This window comes from Platalea leucorodia, assembly GCF_965183815.1.
Source record: "Platalea leucorodia genome assembly, chromosome: 7".
In the NCBI taxonomy this organism is placed as follows: Eukaryota; Metazoa; Chordata; class Aves; order Pelecaniformes; family Threskiornithidae; genus Platalea; species Platalea leucorodia.
Genome location: NC_138829.1, coordinates 60,746,610 through 60,766,576, shown reverse-complemented (window position 1 = coordinate 60,766,576; position 19,967 = coordinate 60,746,610). Strand labels below are relative to the sequence as shown.

General features: G+C 40.7%; 1 protein-coding gene across 1 annotated transcript in view; it reads left to right on the top strand.

Moving 5' to 3' along the window:
- SCUBE2 (signal peptide, CUB domain and EGF like domain containing 2) overlaps window positions 1-19,967 on the top strand; it is a gene marked incomplete at both ends in the record, with an annotated part of 42,121 nt that overhangs the window by 3,401 nt on the left and 18,753 nt on the right. The window contains 11 exons of the mRNA XM_082317234.1: window positions 2,791-2,925; window positions 8,682-8,807; window positions 9,203-9,319; window positions 10,196-10,285; window positions 11,902-12,018; window positions 13,021-13,143; window positions 14,991-15,107; window positions 17,556-17,678; window positions 18,214-18,330; window positions 18,942-19,028; window positions 19,734-19,838. Coding sequence (XP_082173360.1) covers window positions 2,791-2,925; window positions 8,682-8,807; window positions 9,203-9,319; window positions 10,196-10,285; window positions 11,902-12,018; window positions 13,021-13,143; window positions 14,991-15,107; window positions 17,556-17,678; window positions 18,214-18,330; window positions 18,942-19,028; window positions 19,734-19,838 — 1,257 coding nt within the window. The remainder of the gene's footprint in view (window positions 1-2,790; window positions 2,926-8,681; window positions 8,808-9,202; window positions 9,320-10,195; window positions 10,286-11,901; window positions 12,019-13,020; window positions 13,144-14,990; window positions 15,108-17,555; window positions 17,679-18,213; window positions 18,331-18,941; window positions 19,029-19,733; window positions 19,839-19,967) is intronic.

Sequence of the window (19,967 nt, the reverse complement as noted above, 5' to 3'; positions counted from 1 at the left end):
GAAGTGCCATCTATTATTACACTAAATGGATTTATGTAAAAGAACATGTGCTATCATTGTCTCTTCTGTTCCAAAGTTAGTTTAGGATCAGTTCTCAGGTTGTGTTTCTGGGCTTAGAAATCTCTACCATACACCTATAATGTGTGGGCTTCTCACTCTTACTGTGTCTGGGTACTTCCTGACGTGCAAGCTGTAAGGAAAGGACAATTAGGAGTGTGCGGTAGTTGTGTATCATAAAGGCCACTGAAGTACAGAGGGACTGAGCCAAATGCTGGAGTTTCCCCAGGTGGTGAGTGGGAAGCCAAGTACGCAGCTCTGGAAACGTGTTCAGTCCTGATAACACTCCCTTGACCCTGCATGCACACACTCTCTCTCACCCTCTTTTCTTTACTTAAGACCTTGATAGTTTCCTTCTTTTTGTGCACCAGCAGGTGAAAATCTTTAAAAATGGGTAACAAGACCTTGTGGTTTTACTGTGATAGTATGCTTCAGCACGCAGTGCAGCAGTGTACAGAAATGCATGCGTTGCCAGCCTGTTGGCAGTGTGGTATGCTGCTGGTGTTATTTCCCTAGGACAGAGCCTCATGTTGATGAAGCTGTCCTGCTTCCAGGACCCACGCTGGGTACCCTGTATGGCTCTGCCCTTCACTGTGGTACCTGTCCCATTTACTTTTTCAGAGATGGCTCAGTTTTTCTCTTCTGCTGCTCTTAAGTGTGGATGTGCCTGGGCAGGCTTCCATGCCCATGTCAGTCAGAGGAAAAGTTGCTCTCACAGCATGATTTTAAGTTTGTAGTTAGCTTGGCTGGGGTATTTCCCGCTAGTGCGTGGCATCCCTGGGCTGTATCTTCTGCTGGGACAAATCAGAAAAGTTCTGGAGCCTCCAGTGGGATTGTGTTGGGTTTTACCGGCTGGGAACCTGATGCGTGCCCACAGATTAACTTTGTTACAGTGTAAGTGGAGGAGAGGATGCAGTCACTAAGTTCCAAGTATTTCACTAAAGTAGAGAGGAAAGCAAAATATCTGCAGATACTTTGAAATGATAGGAAGGCCATCTTATTTTTCTCTAGTGCGTTTGTGTAAACACACAGTGGAGTTCAGTTGAGGTTAACACGAAGGGCTGAATGTGAAGGAACACATTGCCTCTTACAGTGCCACCAAAGGGTGTATTCTCCTTGTATCCAGTAGCCCCTCTAGACCATGTTTCAGCTGACTTGTTTGTGATCAGTAAGACCTAAACATAACTTAAACCAAAATCTACCATCTGCCATGTTACTAGGAAGCTGCTCAGTATTGCATGGCAGACTTTTTAAAACAGAATAAAATGTCATTGACATACAATGAAGTTTTTACCATTGACCTGCCAGTTTTGAGATGTGATGTAAACGTTAAATAAATATTTTGGCATGCAGCAAATTGGATCACATCTTCTCTTAATCTGTTTATTTACTTTGTTCACGCCAGGGTTGCCCTCCTCTCACCCTTATTTTTGAAGATCTCTGCTGTGTGCCTGGGTTTAAGCCAAATAGACAATTACTTGTTGGAAAGAGATGATTTTTTTGAAAGCTTTCCAAGGTCTGTAAGACAAACATCTGCTGGAGCTCAAATCTGTAGTACTAAAGACTCATGGTGGCTGTTTATTCATGATTGTTTGCACATTCACATCACTGTAGAACTCTAAAATATTCAGCATCTCTGTGATGGAGATATGTCAGCCGCTCTTTTTACTACAGCAGGTCACATTCTTTTGCATCCAGTTGGCTTACTCATTGCCTTCAGTAGAAATCAAATCTGTTGTAATACTATGTTATGCTTCTTACTAAAAGCCGTTCTCTTTCTCTTTTTTTTTTTTTTTTTTAAGAAGACAGCTGTTTTATGCCAGAAATGCTACAATGTTAAATTAAAAATGTTGTAGTATTAGCACAGGAACAATGAACAGAATAGGGAGCAAACATGATGTTCCATATGAATCTGCAAATGAGACCAGTGCTTTGCCTCAGCAATGTTTTGTCCTGTTTTTTAAGGGACTGAGCACTTTCACTTCCTGTTCAAATTGGCATTTCTGAAAATCAGGGTAGGAAAATTCTTTGCTGGTAATGGTTACAAGAACCTGTGCTTATTAAGGGGTAAAATTCCAACGAACTGGAGGTTGAGATGAGCATCCTGTTGTTCAGAGGCTTAGCTGAAGTTTTTCTACTCTTTGTTTCTCTTGGTTATCTTGCAAGCAGAGCCTTTCTATATCCTCTGGTATTGTTGAAGTTCTGAATATTGCAAAATCAACATTAAAACTATTTCCAGAACTTCTGCTCTTGTCCTTGACTGCAGTCAGGCAACACAGCAGCAGCCTTGATGGTAAGTGGTGATGACCTAGATTTGAGGGAGGAGGATAATAAATCAAACTGACCATCAGAACAGATGTGATGTGTGCATTCTAGCTAGAGTGAAAGTAAGGATCAGGGGATAGGTTTTAAGCTAAATTTATTCTGAGGTTTGTATTTTTCTTGTTCCACCTTTGCTTCAGAATGGGGTAACTCTAGTTAGTTGGCCAGCCTTTCTTGGGAGCCCTGTGACTGATTGGGCAAACTGCAAACAGAGGAAGAGCATCAGCAAAAAAACACTTTCCCAAGGGTTGACAGCACAACAACAACAGCCCAGCCTGGGGTGTCTAAGCTGCCCGGGTGGTTACATGCTGAGTAGATGGCTGTCTGTACTGCATATTGAGCGGCTGCTGCCAATATGAGTGTATTGGCGTTAGTACAAAGCTGATCTCTCTCTTTATCTCTCTCTTTCAGATACAGATGAATGCATGTTCAACAATGGTGGCTGCCAGCATGTTTGTGTCAACACTGTGGGGAGCTATGAATGTCGCTGTAAGGAAGGGTTCTTTCTAAGTGATAACCAGCATACGTGCATCCACCGCTCAGAAGGTACTGGCTGCTTCCCTCCAGGCACCAAGCAGAAGTTTTTGACAGAAGCTAACTGCAAAATCTCTAAAGCAGCTTCAAAAGTATTTTTAGGTTGAGTTTTTCAAAGTTGTGAAGGGTCTTGAAGTCCTCACTCCTTTTAAAAGGAACAGTGTGTCAGAATCTTCTAAGTGACTTTGAAGACTCTTTACATCCCTTCTGCCCCTTTGATCCCACCTGTATGTCTGCAGTGTTGTGCTTGTTAAAGGCTGTACTGCTGTACTCCCAGTGTACTTTATGCTCTGTTTTGTAGCTAAGCTGTGTCCTGATCCAGGGAATGGCAACAAATTGAAGGACAGTGAGTTCTGACCATTTCCATTGGCTTTAGTTATAGGGCAATATCTGCATTACCTTCAGATACCTTTTAGATTCCTTGTACAGTGTTTAGGTTTCAGCTAAGAGATTTATTGGTTGTCAGCCCCAAAGGTATTAAAATCACATTCTTTGTTTTGAGTGAAACCTTTATGAAGCGACCTTTGAGAGATCAGAGAGCCTTGGATATCTAATTAGACATCGGATTGAATAAAATTTTTTTGGATGCCCTTAGGGAATACTTTATAGTGGTTGCTCAGATCAGGGAGTTGTCCATTGAACTGTACAGTGAATATCTTACTAAGAAGTACTTGAAGCTGCAAAGCTTTCTTTAATCTATGGCTTATCGTTGGCATGACTATAAGAGGAATGTGAGCATGAATAAACAAATCTCACTTTAAAAATCCCCATAGTGAAGACATCAACATTTACAGACATATATGGCCATCCACAGATGAGTGCACTGAGGTGGCTGTCATCTGATGTAGTTGAACTGATCTTTTGTTTGAATTAAGAATTTGTATTCTCAGCTTCTCTGGTACTGGGCTTGGTCTCATGGGGCTCTGCTGATGCATGGTGATTTCTCAGGCCATTGCTCAGCTTGCCACTGCAGGAGCTGAGCCAGGAGTGGGGACAAGCAGGAAGGCTGCAGTGGTGGGACAAGGCATTTCCCTTCATGTTGCCTTGCTAGCAGTGATGTGTGTTTGTGTGTGTGCATGGAGGATGAATCTAAGGATGAAAATAAGTTGCTTGAATGCCTTGTCTTGTCCGATGCCAAGGGAGGAAAAACTTCCAACTCTTTTTATTCTTACTTGCTGCTACTTGAGTACCTTATACTTTCTTGAACTAACAGCAGCAGCATTTCCTGTCATTAATATTTGTTACCTAAATTGTACCTTTGGAATTCTACTTCTGTTCTCTTATTTTTAAAGATGCAGTTAATTTCTTTTAACTTTTTGGCAAAAAATGTCTTTTTTCCATAATACCAAATCTCCATTTAATTTAGTCTTTTTTTTTTTCCTTTGAAAAAGAAAAGCAAGAGGAAAAAAAAGATGCATTTTTTTCTTCATACTAAAATACAGAAGTGTTTGTTTTGTTTTCTTTAAAAGCCATTTTTCAGTTTACCATGCTGTGACTGTTTCCCTCCCACCTCCCCCCCATTACTCTGTAGAAGTGCTCCATGGGACTCCCCACTTTTTTTTTTTTTTTTTTTTTTTCCCTTGGGTGGGCAGGTCTGTTTTAAGCCAAATCTCATTGCTTTATCTTTCCCCTGACTTTGTTCTCTGGTTTTCTGCTTATTGCTGGGTTTTCTATTCTCTGCCTTGTGTATGCATCTCTCAGTGTATATACTTTATTAGTTCTCTTTTGAGACCTCACAGCATTGCTCAAAACAGCATTTGGCACCTACTGCCTAGACCATCTATTCAGTTTTGCTTCTTATCTGTAATATAAGGGAGTATTTCCTTCCCTGTCTCCCAGCCCGGTTAAGAGAGGCCATAAATTAATGCTTGAGAGACCTTCCTAGTAGTCTGCAATACTGGCCTTTACATACACAGAAGAAGAGTGAACTGGAGTCAAGATGGGAGAAATAGAGAGGCTTGGGGCTGTTGTATTCCTCCGGATGACCAGTGTAACAGGGGAGCCTATGAGTCATCTGCCCTTCCAAGTCTATCTGCCGTTATCCTCTGGGTTCCCTGTCACCTACTATGACGTGGGACTCAAGGTCAGGTAGCTATTAGAAGAGAGTTTGATAATTAAAGTTGATTTTTCATCTGATATGACTGTGTTGGTCTGAAGCACAGGGGTGCTCTGAGGGACTTGATGGTTCTGCCTAGCCCCTGCTTAAACAACAGGAACTCAGAGTGTCTTGGGAAGCTGTGCACAATCCTATTTTTCTCCTTGGCTGCCTGCTCTGAATGAGCTCAAATGTGACCCTGCTCATATTCATCTATATGTGGGAGAATGGATTTACTTTGGGAGGCTATTACAGTAGCTGACAGAGCAGCCATGCACATGTAGCTTGTTTCTGTGTTTAACTTGCTCTGTATTAGAGAATACAAAAATTTGAAGGAAAACAAGAGTTTTTCATGAGTAAATATGTAGTACGTATTGTGGTTGCTATTGCTATGGTTGAGAAATCTTGCCACTCTCCCTTGTGGTATTTCACAGACATAGCTATCTACTTGTTGGGCTGAATCAATGGGAGTGAATTGGACCTGCAAGATGAAAGCCACGTTTGAAATCACTGTGTGGACTGAAAGCTCATACACAGGGGACCATCTCAGCTGTTGCTCTCAAGAGTCCTTCTGACTGTGGAGAACAGTGATAACTAGAAAGCTTTTTGGAAAAAGTTGCCTTAACACAAGGATGTAGAAAGCATGATAAAAGACTAAAGCATTCCTGGGATGTCCTGTTCTGCTGGCTGCACTGATGCTACTCGCCATTTGTCTATTAGAGGGTGCCTCGAAGAATCTCTGGTAGTTCTCTGTACCGTTGCATCCTCTCCCTCTGTCCTATTGAGTGTCTGTTTGAGTGTGTCCTAAATGGAGCCTTAATGTTCTTAGCAGATTGGTGGTGATGTCCCTACATCTTCTGTGTAAAAAAGACAAGGATTTAAACATAGATCATACATGTAAGAGACTAATTTAACGTGACCTGATAGGGAAATACTGTGCTGGCTTTTTGTCTGTGTCTTGCCAGTGACAGGAGTGCTCAGATCTCACTGAAGTTTGCTGGGTAACTTTGCGAAGGTGCAGTCATCAGAAAGGACTCATCTGCCTTGGGGTCCGCTAGGCCAGGCAGGCACTGGATTCAGCTCTCTTGGCTGTGAGTGTGGCGATCAAGAGACTCATCCATCCCAAGACACTCCTGTATCAGTAGGGCAGGGTCTCCTGCAAGAGAAATTGTGTGTCTGGGAAGCATGTGGTGGGATTTGACTAAAACTTGTTTGGGGTTTGGTACTGGACCACAACCTGCCATTGCAACAGCTCTGGAACAACGTGACCTGGGAGGCTTTGTGTCCATGAAGGAGTTTGCAGTCACACAGCGTTTATGGTTTTACAGACGTTTCTTTAATACAACCTTATAAAATGGGGCTGAGTAGAAATCTACCACCTTTGGAAACAAGCAGCAGCTTCATAGTAAATGCTAGAATGTGTGAATGTATGTATCTTCTATGAAACACTGTGTTTTGGGCCAGCTAGATTTTGGTGGCTTTGGTCATGTACCTTGTTACACAATGGGTACTTTGTTATTAAAATGTGCCGTGGTTTGGGAAAGTGCAGTTTTAGCTTGCTGTGGAGACCTGATTAAATTCTGCTCACTCAGAATGGAGCAATCCCAAATTGAGCATTTAAACCATTTGTATGATGTCAGTGAGCTTTACCAAAGTACCTGCTTGAACAGTTTCCCCTTTGGTAGCTCAACAGAGACAAAAGAATAACTTTGTTAACAGCAACTAAGCTGCCAATTCTCTTAATGCTTTCTAACACCTCTGAGCTAACAGACCAAATCATATTGCGTGCTTAAGAACAGAAATGTCACAAAAACACAAGAGTTAATGAGGCTAATTTGTGGCCTCATAGGTCGTCTTGTTCCTTGACTGACAGCACAATAATGGATGACAGCTTTCATGTGGGCTCCTTGGGCTGTGTCTGTGTGCTGCAGGATTTGAAGTGTCATTGTCCTGTTAGACTTCTAGAGTCCTCACTGTGGGAAAGGAATCAAAAAGCCAATAGAGCAGAATAATCTAGGCTCTGCAATATCCATTCTTTTGTTGCTTAAAGCTGTCTTAATAGATAAAGGGTACTGTAGCTTGTGCTTCAGGTGGTGAGAATAGTCGTGTGCAGAGCAAGGACCTAATTGAAGTGTAGTGGAATTACGGTGATGAGCTGACCTCTGCTTGCCAATACAGGGTTTTTGTTTCATTTAGTAATAAGGCTGCAAAAAGGGCTGTGTAAGTTCAAAAAATATATAAGGTGTGGAATTCTTCACACAATCCCTTTTTAGCAGAATGGTCACCCTTTTCATCCTCTCTGTGGTTATGCATCTGCTCAGCTCAGTAGTTCTCTGAGGTAATGTGGGATAAGCCCTTGCAGCCAAAGTATGCTCCACTTAGTCTTCTCAAATGAAATGTTCTCACCAAGAAGAAAGAGCATTTTGGTGTAGCATGTCTTGTAAAAGCCAAATGCAACAATGCAGAGAATTTGATGGCAAAGGTGTATTCTCCATACCTGAGGAGTACATTCAGTTGTCTTCTCTCCCAATTTTGTAGCACTATAGAATACTTTAGCAAAAATCTGTGGTGTACTGTTAGAAGAAAAACTATTCTTTTAATTTGGTCTAATGATCCCATTTAATAACTCAGCCAGCTGCTGTGTAGTTTTAAGTTGTGCGTGTACAAATTGTGTCACCACAAATTGTCATCTTGCCAATGGCAAAGGCGTTGATTTAGCTGAACCATGGGGCAAGGTGAAAGAAGTTATTACAATAATTCTAGGAACAATTCCTCCCTGTTTAATTGACTTTAACTTTTTGCAAAGACCAGACAAGACACTCTGGCAGTCATTGAGTGCTGGTGCATGAACAGCTTGTAACTGTCAGAGACAAAAATGACAGGATGTTTTTAGGAGGTGCACCAAAAGGAAGAAAGCCAATAGTGTCACATCACTTTTTCATTTGGTTAAAGCAGGCACTGGCACTAAATTCCGTCCAGCTGGGAAGGTGTGTAGAAATACAGAACACTGTGATAATCCCCAGTGGGATTATTTTGGGAGGTATTTATTAAAATCAAGAAAAAAAAAAAAAAAAAAGAAAACAAAATGGTTATCAAAAAGAGAACTGACATACAGCCTATGTACAATCTGCATGTCTGCCTGGTCACTACTTGGTCACTGCTGAGGTGGGTTATGACTTTCAGAATCTGCTTTGTAGGCCAGTGATTGAAATAGAGATGACTTTTGTGACTGTTTGCTTAGGCATTCATGTGTCTGGTGGCTGTTCTTTTAAGTAGAGAAATAACTTCACGTGAGGCTTTGATCTTGCCAGGTATCAGCCACCTTGCAATTTTTGTAAAAGAAATGAGGAGGTTTTATAAACACTGGTATAAAGTGAGAGCGTTGGATGAGAATGCAGATACTGTACAAGTCTAGGGATGTTGCTTTTTGACTTTGCAGTCAAAGAACATGGGCACAGAAAAGATGGAGAAAAGTTGAGGCTGTTCACTTTGCAGGATTGAACTTTCTGCCTTTCCTGTCTGTAAACTTATTCTTCTTGTCCTAACACTGTAGAGTCTTCCCAGAAGTAGCAGGCTGTTGTCTGTGTGTGTACTGAACTGACTTTATTTGACTGTTGCCTGCACACATTGATGAAGAAGATTCTGATGCTCTTGTGCTTGTCCTGTTTTGCAGAAGGCATGAGCTGCATGAATAAAGATCATGGCTGTGCCCACATCTGCAGAGAAACACCCAAAGGAGGAGTTGCCTGTGAATGCCGACCAGGATTTGAACTGTCCAAGAACCAGAGGAGCTGCATTTGTATGCAACATTCTGCATATGCTTATGGTTTCCCAAAGTGAACAAATAGTGTTCTGTTTGCAGTGATATGGGATTTGGTATGTTATAGCTAAACTGGGATGACAGGCCTAAATTGTGTGCATTTGAATTAAACTACAACCAATGGCTTTGCTGGACACTCACACACTGGTCTATTGCTTGCTACAGTATCTGTAGTTTGGGAGCTGCACCATCATTCATAATGAGGGGGAGTTCAGCTCCACAAGAGAGCTCTACAGTGCTTCAGTCTCACAGAGTTCTTCAGGAAAGGGGCATGTGGGGAAGGTGTATTGGATGGTCAAATGGAGACAAAATTGCACCCTGTCTTCCAAAGATGCTGGAAATATTGTGAGATGTAATGTATATTTTCTTCCTAGTAACATGTAATCATGGAAATGGTGGCTGTCAACATACATGTGATGATGCTGATAATGGGCCCATTTGTGGATGTCACCCCAAGTACATCATGCATGTGGATGGGAAAACCTGCCTGGGTCAGTATACAGTGGAGGGAAGTAGTTTTCTGTTGATGACTGACTCTAGTGTGATGTGGTGTTGCTGTGTGTGCATGATTAATGCTTCTCATAAGAGTACGGCTAGAAAATGTCAAGGAATCCAAAACTAAGAAACCTGCTAGTGCAGTTGGTGAGTGAGTTGGTTGGGTCCAGGCATATGCTTCACTATATAGGTAGCTACTTAATACTACTACAGCCTGTAATTATCGCTGGTCCCTTTGAAACACGAGGCCTGTCACTAACCAGAGAAGATTCCCTTCCCTCTAGGATATTTTAGGTTCAGTTTCTTATATAGCATGAGCCAGAGAGTGTAACCAAGCAGTACGTTTGTTAAAACCAGAACTCTGAATTCAATTAAAGTACAAGTTTTGCAAGGCAGTTATCCAGTAGAGAAAGCACTTAAGATTTATAAACTCTTCCAGTCTCTGGAAGAGTTTGTCAGTTGATTGAAATCAAATGCTCAGGCATAGTTGGCTGCTCCTTGTATTAGTCCATGATAGATGATGACAGTGTGCTCTTAACAGAACAGTTCATGACAGTTCAGTTAGCTCTTTCATGTTGCTGTTCACTGCATCCGTAGCACATCTTCTGTTTTGCTAAGAATACTGAAGCAAACATGAGTTGTAAGGAAGCAACAAAAGAAAAGTATTCTCATGGTTTTGACTGAAAGGTCTTCATGATTTTCATTATTACTTTCTTTTTTAAAAAATAACTTATTTCTGCCTAGTCAGTTCCGACTGTCTCTGATAATTCAGTGTGCGATGCAGCTGTTTGCGTGTGTGTATGTACTGGGTATCAGATGAGGCTTCTGGTCAGGGCACCTTTACTCATTTGCTTTTTTCATGTTCCTTACAGAGAGGGAAGAGGCTGCTGTTGACATTTCTGAGGGAAACACTACAGCAGCAGCTGATGTGGACAAGAGGGTGAAGCGACGGTTGCTTATGGGTAAAAATGCTTATCCAAAATAATTTTGCTGTTTGCCAAAACCTTCCAGATTGAAGAATTTTTTTTTATTGTAACCATCAAGCTCTGGGCTGAATTACTCCAGGAAATAATATTATTCCATAATGTATAAGAAACTATGTACGTTGTTTGTGACGGTCGGTAGGAGGTGTCAGGAACTTGAAGTAGCATATGTTTCCATGGTTCTGATTCATCCTGGGAATGCACTACAATCCCTTCTATGCTACAGTTTTAGCCAAGTGATTGTGGAGGAAGCAGTGTTTTACCTGCTTCTCTTCAATTGAAAGTATACTTCTGCATGGAAGAGAATTGGGCCCAGTGGTGGGTTGCATCTAGAAGGACAAGTTAGGATACAAGGCCATCTTATTCTCCTAGGGGTGTTTGCATCTGGCCCAGAATGTCAGCCTCTGAGGGTCTGTCACTCCTGGGAAGGCACTGGCATGAGAAACAATCACCGTGGTCTCAGGGCAGCTGGGTCAGTGGATGTCCACCTCTCAAAAGCCCTTACTCCAGGCAGTCAGGGTGATTTACTGTGCTTATTGGCATTTGCTACAGAAGTGGCGTGGAGCATGGAGGCTGAGGAAGAAACTAACAAAAAGTATAGGGCTAGCTCTAAGCTCCTGAATCCATATTTAGACACCTAAATGAATAGCCTCATTTTCAAAAAAATGACATTTCTGTGGAAAGAGGAGGAAAGAAGAGGCAGTCTGTCTTCACGTGGAGGTTGGATACAACCTCCCACTATTGAATGTGAGATGAGAGACTGGGAGGGAATAAACCAGTAAAGGTCACAAAACTTGACAAGTAGCATATGCTTGATGCTGCAGAAAACTAGGAGACAGAGCTAGGAAAAGAGGATTTCAAAAAGCAGACATAGAAAATGATCTTTGCAGATCTCTGAATCAATATGTGCTGGATAAAATTGCATTTGTCCAGCCAGTGAAAAGGTCATTAGACTGACTGAGGTGGTTAGACCGACTACCAGAAGATGAATGCCAGAGAGTGAATTATTTCTGTTTAGTTGAATGTGAAGAACTGTATTTTAGGCGTGTTTGCTAGAAAGGTTTGGTGAGATTTAGACGTAGTTTGCATAGGGGGAAGTTAGAGGAACATTAGGTTGAGATGGCACCTGGGTTACAAGCCTGAAGGAATGCTCAGAGTGGGTGTAATCCACCATGACTGAGAGCACAGGTAGCATGTGAAGGTGCGTTGGGAGGGATTTAAGAAAACTGGTTTAGTAGTGCCGAGTGTGACCAGGTGTCTGAGCATTGGTGGGATCTGTCAGTGGATCAGCCCGGATTGAGTGTGGGCATAAGGAGACAGACTGACAGGCACAGATTCATCATCAAGGAGCAGGGATTTGTGTTTAAGGGCTAGAATATCCAGAGACAGTATCTTAGTTTGCAGAGTCTCAGCATAAAACTGGACACAGCTGAGGCAGGGATTTTGCCAAGACATGTGTTTAGTAGTTGCTCATGTATACTAGACTAAATGTGGTTGAATAGCAGCGTGCTGGGAACCATACCTTGTATTACATGATGTTTCTTGTTACCATTATAATATCCCTGAGCAAACTTCAGCTTTATCTTGTTGGCTAGAAACATGTGCAGTAAATAACGGTGGCTGTGATCGTACATGTAAAGATACATCAACTGGAGTTCACTGCAGCTGTCCTGTTGGATTCACACTCCAGTTTGATGGGAAGACATGTAAAGGTGAGTTTTATACTTGTGGACACGTGCATACCAACACCTTGCTGTAAGGTATTAATCTCCAAATGAAAGTAATCCAGTGTCAAGAGGAAAAGCCAGTATGTGTAATCTGACCTAAGGAAGGACTGCAGCCAGGGGTAGACGCACCAGTTCCATCACATCAGGTGCATCATGTGCAGAGAATCTCTGCTGCTCTGCCCTCCCCCTCACCACTTCCACCCCTCCTGCAAAGATGGCCTCATTTTTCACAGGTGAGGTCTGGTAGGAGGTAATACAGGCCTGTGGTAAGGTAGAGGTAGGCATGTAGGTTGTCACAGGCATACAGTCCAATAGTCTGCTATTTTACCTGCAGTCAGCTGGGTGTTAGAGCAGTTTGTAAGTAAATATCAGTGTGTAAACAGGGACGTGTGGGTGGAATTATTTATACTGGTCCAGGCAGCTCTAATGAGAGTACTGGAAAGGAGCAAAGGGACATTTAGGTTGTATGTTAGAATACATTTTCCAGTAATTAGATGTTAAGACTGTTGTGCTAGGCAAAAATGATGAAATCCACATGCCTGAGTCAATTAATATTAGATAAAGAACTCATTCTAATATTGGCATGAAAAGGACAGTGTAGCTCAGGAAGCCTCCTCGGTCTGAGATTTCCGCAGGGCTTAGGAAGAGGAAATGGCGAGAATGTTTAAAAAGCTAAAACCTGTTGGAGAGCATTTAAGTCAAAGTGTTTCCAAACAGAACTTAGGGAAATGGTCTTTTGTGAATATGTGTACCCAAAAGTAACTGACAGCAATATGCTAAATGAAAGCAACTAACACTGTCATGGGGCTGAATGGGACAGATCATTCTTAAGAGCTGGATCTGATCTTCCTTAAAATTTGTAGTAGTCTCGCTAGATTTTGTTTCTGGGCTTCTCTAACTGATTGGACGTGACTGTTTTCTGGATTTGGCAGTGGAAGTATGTTGAATGTACTGTGTTTATTTGCTGAAGCCCTTTTTTTGTTACAGATATTGATGAATGCCAGTCCAATAATGGAGGCTGTGATCATTTCTGTAAAAACACTGTTGGCAGTTTTGATTGCAGCTGCAGAAAGGGATTTAAATTATTAACAGATGAGAAGTCTTGTCAAGGTATGTGCAATGGAGAGGCAATAGAAGTAGAACAAATCAGCGTGGCTTGGACATCTACTACAATGATGAAGTGATAATGGACTCCAGAATAATTTCTGTGCCTCAGTTTTGTTTGGTTTTTTTTTTTTTTCTTCCTTTCTGAAACAGCTGTTGAGTTAATACAGTTGGCTTGCTACTATTGTAGGAGGTATGTTTAATGGCACAGTGAACTATCATCTGGAAGTGACAGAGATAGCATCATATTAAAAGGCTCTTTATGAGGATAATGCTTCCCTCCCTTCTATTAATGATCTTAAAATAATTTACAGGGAAAAACAGACAATATCTCTCTGTCCATCTTACTGACTAGTTCACCATTGAGTGAAATTATTTTTTCTTAGTGGGATATTTAGATGCCATTTAGAGGTTCATTATTTAAAGAAAAAAAGATATAACGTGATCTGTCAAATTATAGGCCTGTAGACAGACTGGAATCACTATTCCCTAGAACATCATAGATCATTTGATTTTTAGGATGACATGGATTTCTTCTGTGAGACTTACAAAGCATATTTGCTTTTCTGTATAATGGTTTGTACATATAGAGTTAGCAATCCTGTTTAAGCTGCTTAAATATGTGAAAATGTAAAGATCAAAATGGTCTGTGGTTTTGGAAAAGCTACAATATGAAACAATGTAAAGCCAATCAGCCAACTGGGGAGGTGAATAATTCCATTTCCTAGACAACCAGCTGATATTAATGATGAATTTCAGAAAGCTGAACTGACCCGCAGAAGATAATGCTCACCTGGGGTTTTGGGGCATTCTTATCCTTTTTAAATCAGACAAAGAAGGACAACTATTTATACGCAACAAACTTGCTATAAAAACATAAGATTTTCAAGGTAGTTTGTGGGTTTTTTTGATGGAATCTGTTTATGAATGTATTTTAAAGACTTGCATCTCCCTTTTGTCCTTGTCACTTCTGTTACTTTCCCTAGATTGTTTCAAAAGTGGTATTTTGAAGCATGCCAAAGCCCAAGAAAAAAGAATGATGTACTGTGTCAGTGATGTTGATGTGAACTTTTTTTGTATCTTGCAACATTCTTACATGGTATGCATAATGTACTAGTGCAGAAGTTTTAGGTGCTTTTGATGGTATAATAAACATTCAGGGCCTCAAAGTGATGGGAATTTTACCATTTTACCATTCAATTCACTGAGATCATGATTAGGCTATTACACTAACTATGCTTTACAAAGAAGATGTGTGCAAAGTGTTTGCAATGCCAAGGAAAACTTTCACTGGAGAAAACAGATGTCTCAGCAGCTTTTACAGACAGACATTGACATCTAAATATACAGTATAATGGATCTGTGGAAAAATTCACCAAATTATTCCATTCATCTGTCTTCAGGTGTATCTCAGAAAACATTGTGATTTTCAGTAGACTTAAATTGGGCACTGCATATTCATACAGAGTTAAAAATGTGGCCTTTGCTTTCATTTATGAGGAAAAACAAAGGCAATACTTTCTTTTGTAAATCTATTTCTGCAGACCTTATGTAGACTTTTCTTAATGAAATAAGAGTTTTGTCAGCGTTTTTTTTCTCGCATAGAAGAGGAATAATTTATTTTAAACATAATTGTTAAAAATGTAGCAGCAGTTCTCATGTTTGCCAAGAAAAATCTTGTTTGGCGACCTATTTGTTCTTTTAAAAGTTGTCATTTCATTATGTTACATTATTTGCTTTAAAAGAATTTGCTTAGTTTCCACAAATCTGCACATCTCTGTCCAACTTTGTTAGCTCGTCAGTGCTTCCTTGTCAGGCCAAAAGATACTGATGTATCCCTTTTAAACTTGCAGACATTGATGAATGCTCTTTTGAACGGACGTGCGACCACACGTGCATCAATCATCCAGGCACCTTTGAGTGTACTTGTAACAAAGGATACGCTCTCTATGGCTTCACACATTGTGGAGGTGAGTTATAAAAAGATACTACAGGCCATGCTGATAGAGTGCTGTTGCCACAGGTCTAATTAGTGTCTGTGCAAGACACAAGCCTGTGTATATGCAGTAGGTGTATGGAGTAAATTGTACTCTTTGCCATGATAAGGAGACACATCCAAAGTAGGAACTAATCCTGCTCATTTCTGGCTTTGCTCAAATGCTTTTCCCTTCCCACCCTGCACCCAGAAGGCACCTGTGACTATTAGAACAAACTGAATGCATTTTGCACCTGGATATGTAGCCATAATTTGATAGATTTTTCACATGCAGAAGTCTCATTGACTTCAGTGAAAAGTTGGTGGAATAGGACTTAAAGAACGGGAAGCTCTGGATGACTTAGAAAATTACAGTTTTGCAGGTTGCTCTTGTGCATATGTCAGATCCACATATGATGTTGATTGGAATTTAGCTGATGTAGTACCACTGATTTGCATTGGCCAAGATTAATACTCTTAAATCTTTTATGTCTTTCCTATAAGAAAAGTTCAAGGCAAGAGAGAAAGATGTTCACAGAACCTCGTGTGTGTCAAGTGTGAATATTTCTGCGACAAATTCCCAGAATTAACATGAGGAAACATGAATAACTGGACACTAAATGGAATTAAACCTGTTTTATATAAGCTCTAGGCAAGACCTGACTGACTCCATATGCTTACTTAATTCTGAGTAAGACCTATTTATTTCTGAGGCAGAATGAGCACACTTGAACTTGGAAACAATTCAGAGATCTCTGTGTGCCTGATCTGTTCTAATCTCTGCCTCTAGAAAGTCTGCAAAGAAGGTTACAGGGCTACAACATCACTGTGTTTTATCCTGATGAACAGGGAAACCTGTCTGGATGGGGAGTGACACTGTTCATGTGTTCTACTTGCTAGAAGTCTGTTCTCATGAATTCCTCTGCATAAATTCCATTTCTTTTGGCCACCAATGAGGGAAAGGAACTGTAATTTTGCTGTTGGCTGCTAATTGGCCTCTTCATATCATACTCCTGTGCAGAAGATGTTAATCCTTGTACCATAGTAAGTCCTTCATTTACTGGCAATCACAGGCTGTGTCAAAGCTGGTAGGGATACTGAGTGAACACCTTCTGACCTATATGGAAGAAGTCAGTAAGTGCTGGAGACAATAAGTTGCCATTGCTTGCAGCATCTTTACAAAAGGTCAATGAAAACCGAAGATTTGAGCCTGTTTTGTGGTATCTTAGGCAGCAGTACCAATTTAAAGTGTTCCCTTCTTTCTCCATTATTCTTCTGCTGCTCACTCCTACCCCTGCTCTCTCAGTTCTGTTAGTAGCACATTTTTCCCCTGAAATCAGCTCAGTTTTGTAATCTGTTTCACAGTGTTTTCTACCAAATTGTTACCTATCTAGAGAGGGGGACAAATGGTTGGGGAGAGCAGTGATAAGAACCTGTTATTTCCATTGAGAAAAGTGTACATAAAAGTGGGTACCCTCAGTTGCACAAACTTTCTGGGACTCTCAAGAGATTTCTTGATGGCAGCCTTCTAGGTTTATGTATAATTGCGGTAAAGCTATTGGAGACAAGCGAAGCAGTCATCAGGGTGGATCTGAGAAGCAGAGACAGAACTTTGCATTTCCCTTTGTTAAAATTCATGAGATTCCTGTCGGCCCATTTCTCCAGCCAGTCAAGGTCCCTCTGAATAGTGGCACAACCATCTGGTGTATCAGCCACTCCTCCCAGTTTTGTATCATCTGCGAACTTGCTGAGGGTGAACTCTTGTCCCATCATCCAGGTTTAATGAAGAGGATAAATAGTATTGGCCCCAGTATTGACCCCTGGGATACACCACTGGTGAATGGTATATTCTGCATCAGCATGCAAGTTTGCACCAAAGGCAGTATGTGGTCTTGTCAGTAGTTTCTCCTCCTATTGACACTTATTGGGGTGGGGTAAGGCCCCAAAATTGGATAATTGGCCAAAAGGACAATGGTGATACAATGGTGTTATTTGCCCATGTGGAGTCAAATAGTGTTCCACAGCAGTTGTATCTATCTGAGCACTTTGGAGGACTGATCAGTGTGAATCCTGTCCATGTTGTATGTCTTTATTCCAAATTAGAAATATTAATTAACCAGACACAGTGCAATGCAGACTTGATCTGGTCTCCTTTTCTTTGAGTTAATTTGTTATCATATTGCTGAGGCTGGATATTTTTTCATTATGTGGTTTAAGGACATACCTAATATCTCCCCTCCAACAACATTTGATCAGTTTTGACTTTTATCAAAGGATTTCCATGAAAACAAAACTATTTCAAGGTGAATGTCCAGATAGCATTCCTAAAATCTTTTCCAAACCCTACTAAGCAGTATTTGTGTACATGTTTACCTAGTGGAGTTAGAGTACAGAACTTTGGCAAGAGTAACTTTTTAAAAGTATTTTTACCTTTCTTCTGTAGATATTAATGAATGTAGCATCAACAATGGTGGCTGCCAACAGCTGTGTGTGAACACACTGGGAGACTATGAATGCCTGTGTCACTCCAACTACAAATTACACTGGAATAAAAAGGATTGTGTTGGTAAGGTGCCTAGTAAATACATTTCTACTCCTGATGTGTTTGATGGCCGTGTAGTTATAGTCAAATCTGAAAATCTTGATCTGTCCAGTTAAGTGGTATGAGTCATCGTTCCCGGTATTCCGCTTTACTTTTTAGTCAGGCATGATGGTACTGATGTTGAAACTGGTAAAAACAAGTAAAAAAAAAAAAAAAACCAACCAAAAACCAAAAACAAACCAAAAAAACCACCAAAGCCCAAAACAGGAGATACTTTGAGGGATTTTGATGCTTTCTTTCCTGTGTTTTTATCTAGCTCATTCTTCTATTTCCTTTTATTTCTTTGCATGAGAAGGTTTGCTCATGATAGCTTTACTTGAAAGGAAATTACTTATGTGATTTTCCAGTGGTTTTATTTTGCTTTGATTTTCTGTCTAAACAGCATATTAATTGCATGGGTGTTCTCAGGTACCAGCTACAGAAGCAGCTGCATGTCGATTTATTAGTAGGGTGTATGTAGATGTTTTACTTCTGTGAGTATTTGTTTTATCCTATTTAGAGACAAAGGGTCCCTTGCCTGATAATATGTCACCCAAGGTATTGCTGCACTGCATTAAAAGTGCTGGGAGTGATAAATGCTTCTTAAGCTGCTCTTCAGATGTCCAGGTATTTTCTGGTAAGTCAAAAGCAACAAAAACAAGCATATGATTCTGTAGAGAGTGTAGGAGTAGCAAACCTCCTAACTCTCATGGAAGCCCCAAGAAGTAGACAATCAACAGGGACCTTTCCTCTTTCACTATAGATAATAAAGGGCTATAGCCCTGCCAGTGTCCCAGGAAAGCCCCCCTTTCCTTGTCTTTTATAACCACTCTACTCTCAGATTCCCTTCTCAAGACAACTGTCTTTTTGAAGCTGGGGAGGACAGGGCAGAATTCTCTGTGCTCCCTGGGCCATTCCTTAATTGGCCCTGAGAGCTGCGGCTGAATGGGGTGAAGGCATTCCAGCCCTGCGTGGGGTCTGAGGTTTTGCCCGCACAGCCCCTCCACCCCACAGGACACAACATGCAGACTTGGCTGGTGCTTATGGGACAGACGCTGCCTTTCTTCCTGAACCCTTTAAATTGCTTAGGAAGAGACAAGCTCTAATGTGGAGTATTTTATGAACAACATTGTTGAAAAAGGTGAAGGTGATAATGCCCATCGACAAATGAAATATGCCTTTTATAGTACAGGATTCTTCAGTCTGTGCCTATGTCTTTTCTGTCTGTCTGTATGGTCTATCTGTTAGGAATACAAGATGCCTACACCCTCACCTGTGGCAGGTCATCTCAGCTTAAGAAAAAGCAGCAAAATACAAATGCATCCAGCTGGCTGGGTAATCACTAGATTTACTGTTGCATGATTTGACTGATTTCTTTTAATAGATAACTGTGAAATAAGGGTGTTTCTGTCGACTTTCTATTTTCCCTCTCTGTTAGACTCCCTCTGTTTTTTCTTCCTCTTCCTCATGATTGCAGATCGTGATTACAGCAGGAAATTCCCTTTGTACTGCTTCATCAGCATCACTCAAACTAAGACTTAAAATAAGGAAAGAGAAAAAGATGAGTACTGAAATAAACAGCTACAGCAGGGCTGTCATGCTTCTTTTTAGACATCCAAACTGGACAGTCTTGGCAACATACAATATGTTTAGGTTGAGCTGTTGGACAGTAAAGTTTAGAAAACATTTAAAGATAAACAGATAAGAGGTACTACTTTATATAGACATATAAACTACTTTCTGAACTGGTTTGGAGTATCTCCTTTGATTTCAGCTAACCTTTATTTGATTTACCCAATAGCAGATCTAGATTTGATCTCATTCCTTTTTTTTTAAATAAATTCTATCACACTTTGTTCCAATTCCAGTTGTGAATCAGCTTCACAGAAGGAGGAAGCTGGCATCTCTTTAGGTTTTCTGTGATGATCGCTTTTCACTTTATATCTGCATACTTTTTGATGTCATCATTATGATGTGACATTAGGGTTATATAAATTTTCTATTCCTTTTTTACAATAACATCATTTTTTCTTCCTGAAGATACCTCAGCCATCAAGATAAGCGTAACCTTTAAATTAAATGAAGGAAAATGTAGTTTGAAAAAGACTGAGATGTTTCAAGAAGGTCTGGAAGAGATGATACCAGGTATGAATATAAAAATGCAGGTAAGCAGGTTAGAGCCATAGCTCAGGGGTTAAGTGCTTTCCAGATATGAAGTACATCATAAGCAAAGCATAGAGGACTGCAAACTTTCTGCTCTTCACTGACCTCATG